The sequence below is a fragment of the Hippopotamus amphibius genome, chromosome 8, assembly GCF_030028045.1.
Source record: "Hippopotamus amphibius kiboko isolate mHipAmp2 chromosome 8, mHipAmp2.hap2, whole genome shotgun sequence".
In the NCBI taxonomy this organism is placed as follows: domain Eukaryota; kingdom Metazoa; phylum Chordata; class Mammalia; order Artiodactyla; family Hippopotamidae; genus Hippopotamus; species Hippopotamus amphibius.
This window is the reverse complement of record NC_080193.1, coordinates 17705438-17721974: the sequence shown is the minus strand read 5'-3', so window position 1 is coordinate 17721974 and position 16537 is coordinate 17705438. Positions and strand designations below refer to the sequence as shown.

The 16537-nt window shown below is 42.1% G+C and overlaps 2 protein-coding genes across 11 annotated transcripts in view; one reads left to right on the top strand and one right to left on the bottom strand.

The window, feature by feature from the left end:
- Nucleotides 1–15650, bottom strand: part of BRAP (BRCA1 associated protein) — a 29819-nt gene extending 14169 nt beyond the window's left edge. Inside the window, exons 1-9 of the mRNA XM_057743874.1 lie at nt 15531–15650; nt 14079–14240; nt 13194–13392; nt 11815–12004; nt 6569–6682; nt 4762–4910; nt 1185–1260; nt 595–733; nt 118–227 (exon numbers count right to left, since the gene is read on the bottom strand). Of these exons, the coding sequence (XP_057599857.1) occupies nt 118–227; nt 595–733; nt 1185–1260; nt 4762–4910; nt 6569–6682; nt 11815–12004; nt 13194–13392; nt 14079–14232 (1131 nt within the window). The 5' untranslated portion in view covers nt 14233–14240; nt 15531–15650. The remainder of the gene's footprint in view (nt 1–117; nt 228–594; nt 734–1184; nt 1261–4761; nt 4911–6568; nt 6683–11814; nt 12005–13193; nt 13393–14078; nt 14241–15530) is intronic.
- Nucleotides 15651–15656: 6 nt separating this feature from the next.
- ACAD10 (acyl-CoA dehydrogenase family member 10) overlaps nt 15657–16537 on the top strand; it is a 106928-nt gene continuing 106047 nt past the window's right edge. For 2 of the 10 annotated variants that reach the window (XR_009054985.1, XM_057743867.1), the window contains exon 1: nt 15736–16294. Coding sequence is in view for 3 of the 10 variants with exons in the window: in XM_057743867.1 (XP_057599850.1) it covers nt 15783–16294 (512 nt within the window). In the remaining 7 variants the exon portion in view is untranslated. Of the gene's footprint in view, nt 16404–16537 lie in introns of all 10 variants that reach the window. The other 8 variants (XM_057743870.1, XM_057743871.1, XM_057743866.1 and 5 more) reach the window with 7 other exon arrangements.

Here is a 16537-nt window from a genome sequence, read left to right as displayed (position 1 = left end):
AATAAGCTGACATGCAGAGAAAATGGCAAAATTAAAAGCCCAAACAACCTTTCAAGTCAGAGTAGTAAAAAGCAGTAGACACAGGTATATTCAGTAATTACTAATAAAATATCTTACCTCTAACTGTAAGGCATCTATTTTCTCCTCCTGGCAAGTATCACCCTCACATTCATACTGTACTATTTTTCCATCTGTTTTACTTGCAACCAGTCGATGGACATAATTATCTAAAGAAAAGAATGAGTCAGCCAAGGCATGTTTCTTCAGAATGAAAAGGGTCTCCATAAGCTTTAACTTTGACAAAATTTTTGTTTTTACAGATCCAATTTAAATGTCTTGCAATATTTCTTTAAAAGTGGGTTAAATCATTTGAATTTTAAAAAGAGTGAGAGGGCAGGAGTGTAAGTATTAACTCTCTTTATCCTGTGCAATGCAGGCCATTCATAGGAAATAGTGCCCTATGGGGCACCATGAGAATTGGAGTTTGCCACAGCTGTCAGGAAGATTTCAGGCTGGGAGAGAAAGTGGAGAGGTTCTGACGGAGACGTTTTCAGACAGAATGAATCCAAATTAGAAAATGGGGGTGGTGTTCACCTCCAGCGTAGTCCCAGACTCGATGGTTGGTGAGCTGCATGGCATACGTGTGCTGGGTCTCTTCAAAGTGCTTATAGGCATGTCGACTCACATACCGTCCACATCCTATATGGCCACATATTAAACAAATCCAAAGGTTCTGCCAGGAAGGAGGGAAGATCTTAATTAGCTACATAAAAACATATGACCTGGTCCACTAGGGTGGAAGAGAGGGGCCTGACACAGGATGAGATTTAGAGTTGTTTCTGCAGTTCTGAATAAACATGTTTAAAACCCAAAAAGCAAGGATGCTTTTATGGATCAATTAGTTTTTCACTCTGGATTCTATGGAACTCTATGTAAATGGCAAGAAAAAATAATCACAATTTGTCCACAAAAGTCTTTTCAAATGCCAAAGAATGAAAACATAAAGTATTTTGTGTAGGAGTAAAATAGTTTGTGTATTTACATTTTTTGCCTGACCCTGGACAAAGAGAAAAAAAAAGTCAGTCTCAAAAAGAACTGAAAAGAATTTAAGCCACACTGGGCATTAGGAAATACCAGACAATTACAGCTGTGTGCATTATTCTTTTCCAGCACTCATTACTTACTTCCTGAACACCACACTCGAAACATTTATTTTCTTCCACTGGCTCCGGTGTTTGACAATATCGGCAAACAGGGCACCTATAAAAAAAATAATATCAATACACCCCCCCCCAAAATAATAATACAGATTAAATATAAAAGACAGCTGTTACAGAACCCGGAAGTCAAAAATTCAATTTGATATCCTCCCCCTCTTATATAATATTTTTAAGTTTACCATAACTAAGGATATTATTCAAAAGACAAACTTTCAAGCTATTCTCAAACAAAATGAAAAAGACAAAATCTTGATAAATCTGAGGAAAAGGGAGAAATCTTGATCTGCCTCATATCTTTTTCTACTCTTCTGTCTAAAGCTTAGGTAATCAAAGAGCTAAATATTAACAAGGTAGAATTAGAGACTTGAGATAACTTATTAGTTTTGTTTCATGTCTGGTTACCCACAATGTATCTTTACTTCAATCTACCTTATCCTTACTTCTCAAAGTTTTATAAATCATCCAAAATATACCCTGTCCTCTCAAGATTGCTCCTAAGAGTTAAAACTAAATTCTGTAGTAAATTTCACTAAATTAAAAAAAAAAAGGTAATGTACTTCATTAAACACATATGACATTTTATCATACAATGAATTTCACCTGGGAGAAAATGCCAGTGCTTGATGAGTACTAAAGTTTCGATTTACAAAAAGCTAATAAAAATGGCACAGAAGCCAAACTCATAGATACACAGAGAGGAAAGGTGGCCACCAGGGGCTGGGAAAAGGCAGAAACGGAGATGTTGGTCAAGAGGTAAAAACTTTAAGTTATGTAAGATGAGTAAGTTCTGGAGAATTGGTGTACATTAATTTTGACTGTATTGACAATATTGTACAGTGTTCTTGAAATTTACTAAGAGGGTGGAGCTTGGTTGTTCTCACCATATAAAAAAAAGCAAGAAAAGTAAAAAAAAAAAAAAAAAAAAAGGAAAATGGTAAGGTGTGAAGTGATGGACATGCTGACTTGCTTGGCTATGGTGAGTATTTTACAATGTTGACATATATCGGGTCATCTAGTTGTACACCTTAAATATTTGCAATTTCTGATTGTCAATTATACCTCAATAAAACTGAAAAAAAAATTGGAAAAAATCCATTAACACTTACACTCAAGACAAACTAATGCTAAGTAACAGTCATGAATATTTGTGTCCTATGGGCAAAGATGATAGAAAGTGGGTTATAGTTGAGGCTAAGTGAATTGGCACCAAGAAGAATGCTCAAGATATAACTAGTATCAATTTGTTACCCAACTGAATAAATAAAACCAAGAAAAGGAAATAAGCAGGAAGAACACTAAGTTCTTGTCAGATAAGGACTATGTTTCCCAAGAGAAAGCTAAAGGATTTAGTCTGTCTCTTTCTTTAGTATCAAAAGAGAAGACAGGGAAAACTTGAAGTAACAAAAGTGACAGGTGGGACGCCGCAAGCAGTCTTGTCAAAGGTAGGAACTAGTTCTGTGTCATCCCTGCAGTCTGTGTGGCAGCTGTGGTAGTGGTGGGATAAGAAAAGAACAAACGAATTCTGAAATCTAATTTTCTACACTGTGCGAGAATGATCTTTCCGAAATGTATGATCCTGAGAGTAAAAAGGAAAAAGGGGGGAAATTACAAAAATAAACTTATTTGTACTACACAATTAGCACTACGATACACCATCTCATCTGTCTTTTAAAAAAATGACAGTTCCTTAATATCTTCCCAACTTCCCTTCAAAAAATAATTATAAGTTGTTATCTTCCTGAGCAGATATTTGGGGAAACCCTCTCAGAATGTCCTTCCCTGACAAGAACTATGCTTCGTGGCCTGGAACCAATACCGCCTTCTGTAAGCAGTCCTTCCAGACCACCGCAGTGGGGGAGCCGGCTCGCTCTCCTCTCATCTCTACCTTGAACTGTATGCATACATGTACGTTGATTCTCTTAGCAGATCAACGTCCCTGAGGAGGGTCTGTGTTGGATTCACTCCCCCTCAGCACTGTATTGTGCATATAGAGGCTCAAAACCCACTTGCTAAAGGGCAGGCCTGGCAGGTTGAATTCTGGTCCCAGTTCTGGCATTTTCTGTCATGACATTTTGAGCATGCTAATTTTCACCTTTGCGCCTCAGTCTCCTCTATAAAATGAGGAGGTTGGACAAGATGGTCCCCGAGGAAACTTTCAACTTGAAAATGCTATGGTTTCACAAAAATTAACTTGTACTGAAAGTAAAATTGCAGTGGTAGGAAACGAAGAAGCATTCAGAACTTAAATGGTATAGCAGATGGACACAAGATACCGACAGACACTTTATGGAACCCACACATCTCAGCATGGCTTTATTCAAGGCAAATTTAAACCTGGACAATTCTCTGAAGAACCCCCAAGATGATACCCCAGAATTGACCAAGGACTCTACAGAACTGGGGCAAGATCCTTCTCCAGTTAAATAAGCCATGGAAAAGCCAGGGTCTATTTATTTACTCAAAGATATTTACTACGCACCACGTCTCCTGCTAAGTGTGAGGGGCACAGCAGAGAACAGCCAGACAAGGTCCCTGCTTTGTAAAGCTGGCCACGTGGGGGCACAGAACAGAGACTCCTGCGGACTTTCGCCTCTCCTCATTCCTGGGCTTTGGAACGTGATCTTCCCCTTCCCGTGCACACCCCTCCCCGACACTGCCTTCTTGCGGATGCCACTGTTCACCTACTCCTATGCATCCTCCCCAAGATGCCGCCTCTCAGACAGCCCTGGCCGTCCAGGGTCCTATTCTCTAGTCACAATGCTGCAATGCTGCTCCTTTATAACACTTGCAATGGCTGTGATTTCACATTTATCTGTGTGATTATTTGACTCTGCACCTTCCTCTCTGTACTGGGAAACCCACAAGGCCAGCGTCTGATCTACCTTTCTAGCTAAGACCACAATGCAGTTTGCAACGGGAGCAGCAACTTCTGACTGGAAAAAAAGGTACAGGGTACACCTCAGTTCTTTGTCTGCACAATGCCACCCTACAAATAGGGCCGCTGTTGCACTGGGAAACAGGACACCATAGGTGTGTGTGTGCCTCATACTAGTGACTCCTGTTACTACTGGCCACCAGGCCATCAACAACATGATAAATCCAAAACATCAGATGGCTACAGCCCAGGACTCTTTGATAAGAAAGCCAAAGTAAATGGTAAACATAAAGTGCAGGTGATAAACAAGGCTTTAGACCTGGATGTCATTTTAGTATAAGAGCCTCAAAGCTAAGCTTTACCCCGTCCCCCCTCATTTGCTGGCTCTTGGAAGGAAAGAACAATTCATGCTGCTTTGGGACATTCCACAAGGACTCACAATCAGCACACTAAAAAGGACCTGGTTTAGGAATGCTGATCCTCAGGTGACGTGAGGAAAGAGAAGAAACACGGAAGGCCCTTCTATGTGACCTCTTCACCACCGTGGTACTCAGATTTAGAAAGTCAAATACTTGGAGTGGTTCATTTTGCGGGGGTGGCTGTTCTTAATTCTGGGAAAGGGCAATAATGAACTTTGACGGGGGCGGGGTGAGCTCCCTCACTCACGTCGTGTCGTCCCAGCGCTGCAGACACTGGCTGTGGAAGCTGTGGTTACATAAGGTGGTGAGGATGCCGTTCACGGACTCGTCCATGCGCTCCAGACACACCGTGCACTTGGGGAGCTCCGTTAGGTCCATCACAGGGAGGCTGGCGCCCTACAGGGAAACATCTTAAATAAGCCTTACTAGTCATCCACAGGTTCTAATTTCTTTCTTTTTTTTTTTTAAGCAATAGTTTTCTTGTTACTTTTTGACTTCTGGCAGGATGTTTTCAATATTATTGCTTTGTGAAAATAAATTGGTAAGATTTTCATCCATGCAACAAATATTAACTGAGCACCTCCTACAGTCCCAGCACTGTGCTAGGCACGGCGGATAGAGTGGCGAACAAAGCAGGCAAAGATCCCTGCCCTCGAAGAGCTGACAGTCTGGGAAGGCAGACTGCTGCCAGAATCTTATGTTACCAGACTCCTAGCTCTAACTCTGAATGGCCACGACTGTACTAGAACACAAAGGAAGAAAAGCAGGAGAACAGGCATGTACCTGAATGATTTTTTCAACAGAGTAGATTAAAACTTAACACTTTCCACTAAGTGATAATAGTATCAACAACAGTGATTTTATTTATTTATTCATTTAGCACACACTTATCAAGTCCCTGCTATGTGGGTCAGACACTGTTCTAGGTGTGGGGCAATGGTGAGCAGAAAACAGACTCGGTAAGTCCCCAAAAACAAAGTCTGTCCCTGTCCTCACAGAGCTTAGACTCTAGTAGAGAGAGATATAAAATTCAAAAAAATTTTAAAGTATAATTACCAATGGTCATAAGTGCTATGAAAGAACAGGGTGTGAAATAGGAGGCATGAGGATCTAGGTGGTCAAGGAAGGCACCTCTAACCCAGCAATGTCTGACCCGAGCCCTGCCAACTGTGTGACTACTGAGGCAAAGGTGAGGCCTACACATAAAGACACACTGAGAAAAGTCACATTAATCTATGGTCCCTGAAGAGAAAATATTTACAGGAAATCTCTCAAGAAGCCGTGTTCATTTAGAGAAAGGAATTTCTAAAACTGAGGCCTTGCACAGCAGCTGGCAAAAAGGGAAGACTGATTTTATCCTTTGCCAATTTTTATTTTATCTAATCTAATGACAGAATAATCTGATCAGAACATATTCCTATCAAGCTGAATTCAAGGTAAAAAGACCTTAAGGGCTACTTTCAAAGAAAGGAAATATTAACAGTACAACCAAGCTGGATCTACTACTTTATAAAAATGATTCAACTAGCACGTATAATAGGAAAGCTTCCCATAGAGGGTGGGAGATCATAGCAATTATAAATCACTATCAAAACAGAATAAAAAATTAGGACAAGGATTAAGGGTTAATATTTGAAACACAAACATTTCTTTTAGGCTCCACACAATGCTTCACCCATCTGGAATAGACACATACTCAATTTCAACAACACAGATAATATCCTTTTTTAAAAGAAGTACTTTGGACAATTTTTAAAATTTGAGATAAAATTCACATATATAAAATTCATCCTTTTAAAGTGGCTTTTAGTATATTCACAAGGTTGTGCAACCATCATACCACCATCTAATTCTAGAACGTTTCTACCACCCGCCAAAGAAACCCCATCCTTGTTAGTGGTCACTCCTCACTTCTCTTTCCCCTAGTTTCTGGCAACTAATCTACTTTCTGTCCCTATGGACTGGCCTATTCTGGACATTTCCAGATATCTTAACTTCCAACTTTATGCCATTCTGATATATTGATATCAAATATAGGAATTATTCGCACTTACATCTTCAGATTTCAGTACTTCAGCCCTCTCCACATAGACCAGCTGGCAAACATCATCTTCTATTGAGTTGAACTGGCGGCCATTGCACGCCATGTAAAAACTATCTGCATCAGCCTAGGTAAACCAGTGGGGAAAGAGAAAAAGTTAAGACACATATCCTGAAAACATGCTTTCTATTCAAGATGCATGGCTTCAATTATTCTCTTCATCAGCTTTTAAAGTTACACTTAGGAGAGAAAGCAACCGCCAAAAGTAACATCTGTGGCAGCAGGTTCACGGGCTAACAGAACCCCGCAGGTCAATACCCTACATCTCTACAATTTTTCCTAATACGTGATAGTTTTACTTGAACTAGCAGAAGCTACTGAGGTGCAATAAACTGACAGCTACGACAATTTTAATCCATATTCAACCAGTAATGGTTAATGTTTCCCTTGATACCATTTTTTTTTCTTTTTTCGCCTCTAGTCAGCGCTTTCACAGCAGCTGAAATCAAGCCTATTTGGAACCAAACCATACCAATGATTGTTACGGAAGAACTTTTTTTCCCCAGACGTGCCTCACAGCTTGTAGGATTTTAGTTTCCCAACCAGGGATTGAACCTGGGCCCCTGGCAGTGAAAGCACTGAGTCTTAACCACTGGACTGCCAGGGAATTCCCTACGGTGGAGCTTTTAAAAACAAACATCAGCATCTATGTGAGAAAAAATAGAGGACCAGTGGAACTGGTATGGAGTGAATAGCCAATTCCTTCTTTTCGATAAACTCAGTAATAATAATAATAATAGTAATAGTAATACATGATAGTTAGATAAGGATCCCATCAGGAGGTTCTAAACAACCTCGTGTGTAATACCAAAAGCAAAACTTCTGGCCAAGGTCAAGATGAACCAGCCTCTAAAATACTAACAATCTTGTTTCCTTGGAGTGGAAGACAGATAAAATCAGGGGAAACAGCCCCCTACAGGTAAAGGTGCAAAGGCACATGTGCATTTGTGAATATGGACACAAGTAAACCAAATCTTCCAGTCTAGGCTTAGTAGACAGTAGCAAAGAGACAATTCCAGCTTTTAAACCTCAGCAATTTTTAGAGGCAGCTGAGAGGCCAAGGCTTGTCTGAATTTCACTCCCACACAGGCATTAGCCCAAACATAGGAAGTTGTATGCTTTGGCCCCACCAGTGCAGACAAGCTGCCTGAAGAGAGGGAGGGTGTTCTGCAAAAGGAAATGCCGCAGTGTCAACCTCAAGGATGAGATTCAAGTTGTACCAGGCAAAACCAGTCTGGCCGTCTACCGTCATAAGGTTCTGAGTCTTACAGCCACTGTAAGCTTTTCAGCAGCTTTTACTGCACTCTGCTGATGTAATTCAAGTGTGGATTCTTAATTATTTATGCTTTCTTAATCTGACCAACTGAGCTAAACCACTAAGGATGGATGACCAATTCTGAACACAGATTTTGCTGGGACTTTTTGTGGGGCGTGGAGAGGCTTTCCTTTAGGAAACAACCTGTGTATTGCGTACAGGGCACCTGAGCTTCAAAATGTTAAAAGCCAGTTCTTGGATAATGAATCTCTTTAACACTAAGAAGCAGCAGCCCAAAATGGCTTCTCTCATTTTTCAAGAGCAGTGGATTTGTCTTGAAATGCTTCTGGATGAGTAAGCAGCATAGTGAGTAACTGGACTCACGCACTGAGGGAAATGAGGGCCCCGGCCGGCTCTTCAGGGCCTCCGGCACCACCAGGAGCTGCTGCACGTGTGGCTGCTGAGAACAGCAGACCTGGCCAAAGACCTCCAGCTCTGTAGATGCTCCTTAAGTGCCCAAGCCTCCTCAGAGGAAGGGACAAGGTCTGTGATACTGGGCATGTGACAAAATCTACTGAACACCAGATAAATTATTTCTTTCTTGGGGCAATTATCTATATCAAAGAAGTATACTTTTTGAACACACTGTTCTCTTCTTTAAAATCTTGGTGTTGGAAATGTTGCTTCACTGGCTGGAATGTTTACTGAGCACCCAGCACAAGCCAGGCACTGTGCTATGCAAAGGACAAGAACAGGGAACAAAATCCATGTGGCTGCTGCTTCAACCCAGCACTGAAATGCACAAAACAAAAGCCTGAAGCTAACTGCAAAAAACATAGACAACTCGTTTAAAATGTCTGCACTGTCTAAAGCCCCAAATTTAAAGGAACCTAGCTTTTTTTTTTCCCCCCCCAATCCTTTGATTTTATTGTTCTCTTCTCAGGATAAACTCAGAAAAAGAAAAACCTATTATGATCAAGGTTCCTTTACCGTCACAGTGATCACATTTTTACTTCTTACAAGAGCTATCTCCTGGACTGGCCTAATCATATAAGTGAAGATGAGCCAATATACTCCAATGAGAGGTTATCTGTCCTTTTTTGTTCCAGAGAACTGCAAAACTGAATCCCCTTCTACTTCCCTGTATCTTGAATTACAAATTTCTTACTCAAAGACTAAATTTCCTAAGGGTCACAGTACAACTCTGTAGGCACACCTAACACCTCCAGCATAAAGAAAGAGGAGGCCAACAGAAATTCAAGAGATGATAAAAGACAAAGAGAAGCCCTATTAGTTCTTAATAAAATTCTATGGCGAGAAAAAGAAAGGAACAAGAAAATAGTTACCCGCCCAGGCCATGGAGTCAGGCTGCCTGTGTTTGAATCATAACTCAGACACTTATTATAGCTGTGTAGCCTTTGGGCAAGTGACTCACCCATGTCTGTTTCCTCAACCATAAAATATGAAAATAATGATACCTACACCTCATGGCATAACTGGGAGGACTCAAGGAGCTAATGCATGAAAAGCACTTAGCACAGGCCTGGCATCTAGTAAGTACTCAAGAGTTGGTGATATTGAATCTGTTCTCATTAGGGCCCAATATTAATTTAACGACTTCAGTCTTATACCAGGAGGGTAATTTTAGGCCTTGGAAAATCCCTAATAGAATGAGCCCCAGACCCTAAGATCTAGCATTACAGATAAATAACACAATTCACGATACCAAGGTCAAGGGTTCTATCCACACAGAGCACTCAGAAAGCTGTATCACAGTCTCAGAAAACATTTGTCAACTTAAGCAACCTGTACTTGGTCAAAAGACAGAGGTGGAGAGACAATGCAGAAGTACAAAGAAAATCCATTAACAGTAGCAGAAAAATTTTATAGCACTGTCTACAGACTGCGAAGGGTGGCATATGCTACAGGGAAGTTTGTGGGTTTATTAGACAAGTTATTGCTGTGGGCTTAATACACTTCAGAGTAAATAAAAAGTCTCATATGTTAAACATTTTTTCCCAATCTCTTTCTGTGACTTTCCCTGTGTTACTTGCTTATCACCCTTGCTTGTTCAGCAGAAGCTATAAGTAAAATACTGCCATTGCACATTTTTTTTTTTTTTTTGCAAACACTGACTATCTTCCCTTCCCCACACTTTCATTCCACTCCTGCTGGAAGAGGAGTACACCCTAGGGATTAAAAGTGGGGGCTCAAATCCCAGCCCAGTCACTTCTTTCTCACTGTACAACTCTGGCCAAATCACTAACCTCTCTCCGTAGTCAGTTTCCTCATTTGTAAAACTAGGATAACAACAGTACCTTTCTACCTCACAGGGCTGTAGTGAGGATTACATCAGCTAATGCATGTTAAGCACTTAGCAGAGTGAATGGTACAGAACAAGCAGTCAATAAAGGTTGCATGTTATCATCAATATGCTTATTATCAGAGTTAAAAGATTTAATATACCATTTGCTCACTATTTGCAAAGTTCTACAGCAACCTTGGAAGGTCTTCTGACAGTCAGTGAAAGCAGCCATTAGATGCTTTTTGGTTCTCAATGTCAACTTATGAAGTCTAAGCTTACAGGACTGTTGAAACACGTTTTAAATGTCTCTCTCAAAGGTGTGGTGCTTTGTAAAGGTTAAAGATAACAACCTGTGTACCCTCTTGTACACGGAATTCCACACTAAGGGTTCTTCTTCGGTGGCTCACTGAACAGGTACAAATATAATTCAACTGTTATTTCGCTCTCTCTTTTTTTGTTTTTTTTTGGCCACATGGCATGCAGGATCTTAGTTCCCCAACCAGGAATCAAACCTGAGCCCCCTGTAGTAGAAGTGCGAAGTCTTAACTACTGGACCACCAGGGAAGTTCTGAACTCTTTATTTCTCTTAACTCTGTTCAAATGGCCAATGAATAGCTGTTACTGCTGTCAACTCTGGGTTTTTGAAATGAGGAGATGACAAATGGGCCTTGTGTCATGGGCTTCCTACTACCCACAAATCCTGGTGATTGGTCAGAGGCAATGGCAAATGATCCTATAGGCACACTCATTTTTTTGCCAATCTGCAAGGTGGAACTGTTTATCTGGGGGAAATTCAGGAAGTCTGTTTATCAATGATGTGAGAAAAAAGTTACTCTGACAAAGCTGCATTTCAAAACTTGATGAAATATCAAAATATAACAGGCTATAAAAAAATAAAAACAAACTGAATGAAAACTGTGTATAAGGTAGCCCTTTAATAACCTGAATACCTAAAGCTTACCTCATTTTTATATTCACATAGAAAAATGTATACTCCTAAGAATAGAAACCAAGAGAATATCTTTCTAACATCTTTAGAACTGAGGAGCAGGCAACAAGTGGAATGGATTGGATGGCAAAACCTTCCTAAATCAAAAACTCTGTCATAATGCACACTTCTAAAGGCTGAAAACATCACCATTCTTTCAGTGTGTCTCTCTACTGCAGTGATTTCCAATCAGAATTCTTAAGCATCTTTAATAATACGAGTGTCATAAAACCCCTCTTGTACCAAAAAAAATTTTTTTAATTCATTTTATTTTCTAAAATGTGCCAAAGAATATCTACTAAAAAAGAGAATGACACAAACAGGGGCAGAACTTTATAAAGGTAAATAAAAACTAAGGATTAACTCCAGAAAAGTTGGGAACTCTTGTTCTACTGGAATAGTTACTACTGGATAAACAAACACACACAACCCTAGATTTCATATTTGATCCAATTTATAAAAAATAACAGGTATGAATCAGAATTCCGTATCTGCTGATGAATTTAGAAATATTTCTAGAATTACAACAACACTCTAGAAGATATCAAGACTCTGAAGTGCAAAGCGCAGTGAATCACACTCAGCTAGCATCAAACAGTTTCAAAAACACAGTTTCTGTGGCAAAGAGACTTTTAATATCTTAACTTTTACCTGTGCACTAAACTTTATCAGCACCATATATTGATTTGGAGTAGAGTCTCTGATGATTTTCATTTGTTCAATTACTTCATTGAATGGGGCGACAAACTTCATAAGGTCATGACTGGTCATTGTAGCAGGGACTGTGAGAATACACAGCATGGCACTGCGCCTCACATCTTCTTTTAAGGAGGTCATCTTACTAATAAGACAATAATTAGATTGTCTTGAATATATGAGGCATGGTTAGCTCAAACAACACTAATTACACAACTTTTATGTCCAGGAAAAAAAAGTGTAATACTTTATAAATCAATTTAAACAGCTTGTTATTTTACCTGAAAATACACACTACATGGATAAATGCAGAATTCCTTAAACATACCTGCAATGTAGTTTAAGGTAAGCACTGAAATGTTCTACACTACACCCACCACTGATACTTTTAATCTTCAGTTAAAGGCTTGTTATGGCTATAAAACTCCACTAGGCAAATTTGCAGTTTGTGTTTTGCTCTCATTAATTTTTTAATAATAACTATGCTTAGATAATGTAGAAGCACAACTCTACGGACTTCTCTTAAAGTCTCTCAAAGAGAAAAGAGCTCTAAAGCTAGGAAGGAGAATTCTGAACCATGAGAACGTGACTCTGAAGATTACAGAAAGGGTTGCTAGGTTGGAACAGCTAGAATAGAGGGAAGAGAACCCCAACAATGCAATTTGCTTTTGAAATGCTGCAAACTCACTTCAACAGCTGTGATCCAAAATGGCTACCTGAGTATTCTCTTTCCCTGTGGGGACCCAGCAAACATGTTAGGACAAGGACAGCCTTTAAAGAGATCAGCTACCAATTATCCAAGAAGCTGGTGGCCCAGCTAGCAAAACCCTTCCTTTCCTGTGGCCTCCAGCAAGCCTTGTTTGGACCACAGAAAGGGGTAAAAATGACGTGATGAAATTACAACCCATTAAGTGACTTCTTAGCAGCTCCTTGATGGGAATATGAGACTACCACAAGGATGTTATGGATCATTTAGAATTTTTCGTTTCTTTTTTATCTTCCTTCCTTTCAATTTCTCAATCACCTGCAGGCCTACCTTCTCAGGGAATGTTTTCATAGGTATTTTCTCAAGTGAATCTACATGATTCTTTCATAAGAAGCTTTGACCCAATGTACAAGATATAACCATATATAAAACATCTAAGAATGCCTTAACACACAATATATGAAAGTACTATTCCTTTGAAGCTTAAAATATCTACTTCCCTTAACACACAATATATGAAAGTACTATTCCTTTGAAGCTTAAAATATCTACTTCCGTTCAGGACAAAGGATTTTTCTCTGGCCTATGGGAAAAAAGACAAACTCAAAAGAGAAAAGAATTTTCTTACTTTGTCTTGTATAGATGCATAATACCGTGAACTATTTCAACTGAGGGGTTTCCACTAAAGAATGAAATCTGGTCTGGAAGCTGTTTGGATGGAGAATCAGGAGCAGCATTTACACCTTCTTTACTTTGATCTTTACGTCTCTGTGCAGTGGGGGATGCTTCTGAAGACTTTCTGTCATCCATTGTAGCTTTCAGCTCATCTTTCACAAACCAAAAAATTAGTAATTATAAATTGAAAGGAAATATGCTGAAGGATTCAAATTAGATGAAAATTCTGAGTCAGAAGAATAAACTATGAAAGAAAAATTGTTATGTATTGTATTAAGAACTACATTCACAGAACACCAGAGTTGTGGGGGCATCTCAACTTGAAAGGGCTCTTTGCCCGCCCCACCTCCCAAAATGTCAATAACACCCTCAGAAACTCAACAATGGCCTTTACATTTAGAAGTACTGTAATAAGGCAGGTGTCTTCCATCATGCGCTCCTGAGACAAATATTCAGGGCTATTACGTCTGAAAACTGAACCTACCTGTTCTCCATGCCGCAGATGCAACACACACCCATTCTCCTGGATGGAGTGAGCTGGCAGAGCAGGGGGAGTCACAACATGTTTACCTGGATGCAGCATGATCTGCCACTGACCTATGTGGCAAGTAGCTCTCCTCACTGAGTAGAGCTGTCAGCCTAGCTTGTTAGAATTAATTTAGGAGAAATATTTTGAGAAGTTGAAATGCGGCCTGATCACCTCATGTAAGGCACACAGGCAGTAAAAGATAAGAATATGCCAGAGGTCTTAATCACAAGCTCATTGAACACCACATATAAAACAGACAACCATGGGTTTATGTCACAAAAGAGTCTTCGAGGGTTTTAGGAAGCATACCTGGGTTGGCCTCCATGGTCTCAATGATCATATCTGTCATTTCCCGACGGCCAAGATGCTGATGTATGATGGCTGCTTTCTCCCCTGGTGATTTCCCTTCTAAACGGGCTACAGCTGCAGCTAGTGTCTTCTTTTTGATCTCCTCATCAGACATTTCCCCGACTAAAGAACACATGAATGATTAATACCTGATAATAAGACAAGCTCCTGTCCACTCTCAAGGTGTCTGTCCATAGGTCTCCCTTTTCTCCCTGCTGCCCTCCCCCAGGACTGTGAGATGCCTTTGCAGGGGCCATCTCACTCACCTCTGGGGCTCCTGCAGTGCCTGACAGTCAATTAGTGCCCAGCACAATGAACTCAGAAACCCAGGACTGTTCTAGTGACAATCATGCACTTTAAAGCAAATGAACGAGACTGAGACAAGAGCTGTGAGAGTGAGTATGCGCAGACGAACCAACGTTTTAGCAACACTTGTAAAGTTAAACTGTGTGTTGAGCCCCCAATGAAGGCATCAAGTCCACTAATAAAACTTTTAAAACTTTTAGGGGTAGTCTTCTTAAACACCCGGGGTTAGCCTTATGCCATCATGCCCTAAAAATCCATGATCATTGCCTTAAATCACTAAAACACAAAAAGATGGAAAGGGAATTTGGAAACTTGACTGAAATATCCTTCACACAAGCTCTGTCGGAGCAGAGATCAGGCCTAGTTTGCCCATCACTGTATCCCCTGCACTCACATCACAGTGCCTAGCACACGTCGGAAACTCTTTATTTAAAGATTTGTTGAATAAATTAATGAATCAATGACTGACCCATGTAGAAGTGTGTATGTGGCTTATATCAATTTAGTTGACTTTCAGAACTTGGTAGCCTATTAAATCATATTTAATCTTTACTTTGCAGCTCCAAAATCCACATACTCAGGGACGTTTCCAACGACACCATCCCTACCAGCCCAGGCCCCTTCCCCAAACCAAACACATCCTCTTGCAACGGCTTTCCAAACTCTTTCTTCTCTTTCTTCACCACATGTGTCACCATAAACTGCAGTGAACTGCTGGTGCCATTAAGGCAGGGGCCACGTCCCTTTCTGCACACAACTAAAGCTCCCACAAAGAGGGAGCACTCAGAAAGTAGTTCTTGAGTGGATGTTGTCGGTACGTAATTGTTGCAGGTCCAGGGCACAGAGCCATACCTGCACTCCCCACTGAGGCGGCTGGGGCTGGGAACGAAGAGCTCAGACTCTCAAGTCCAGCTCTCTGAGGTAGAAAACCAGTCTTGCCACTGACAGAGGACCGTGGGCTTCGGCTTCCCGGTTTGGAGAACAGCCATACACCCATCTAACTAATAGGCTCGTATAAACACAACTAGAGAAAACAGCGCCCACGAAGTGTTCAGGACAGTGCTCGCATACAGCACGTGTACACAGTTTAGTTATAATCACTCTAACCCTTGCTGCAGGGCGCCGAAACGGACAGTCGTCCAAAGAGGAACGATTCAATCAAACCAGGGGCCGTCAGCGAGCTGGGGATTCCGTCTCCGCCTTCACAAAGCCCGGAGGAAACCAACTCGCACAACTCGCTCCGACCCAAGGCGGAGAGAGCGACGCGCTAAATGTAAACAGAGTCCCGGTGGGGAGGCACCAGGAAGGAGGCGCCGGGAAAGGCTTCCCAGACGTGACGTCCGGGAAGCCCGCCTAAGGATGAAGGGCGTGAGAAGGGATCCCAATCACCTCTCGGCTTCCTCCAGAGGCGAGAGCCCTCGTCGCGACCCCTCCCCGAACCCGGACTCCGGGAGGACGAGCCCCCGGGGCCCAGGCGCGGGCTTTCGCAGCGAGCCCGCGGACTCACCGGCGGCGCTGAAGCCGAAGCCGGCGGGGACCGGCGACTGTTCTGCGAGCTCCAGGCGGATGACAACCAGTGACACACTCATAGGGCAGGCGCTGGCCGGCGCGGGCCCCGGCGGGCTCAGGCGAGGCTGGGAGGAGAGCCTTGAGGCCGAGCAGCCCGGGGAGGGCTGCGCCGTCGCCGCCTCAGAGCCGCCGTCGCCGCCTCAGCAGCAGCAGCAGCTCCGCGAGCAACCCTCGGGGCCACAACAAGCTGCACTTCCGCCTCCCGGCCTCCGTCGCCGACCCGTGAGGTTACGCATGCGCGGACCAGCGCGCGCTCTGATTGGGTGCGGACGCAGCCACGTGGCTGGCGTGTCTACGCGAAGGTGAGCCTGCGCCGCTGCGGAGGGGATCTCGAAGAGGACGTGGTGGAGGCACGTCACGGGCGTCCCGGGAGCTGGTACACCCCCACACACACCCTCAGTAGGCGGCTCGGTGGGTTTGCGCCCAGACCCGGGTTAACTTAGCTGAGAGACCTCGCCCTCAGCCCAGCACATCTGACGGCGAGGGGTCTCTGGCTCCGCGAGGTCTCCGAATTGTCCAAGGAACCCGCGCCCTGCAGAGAGTTG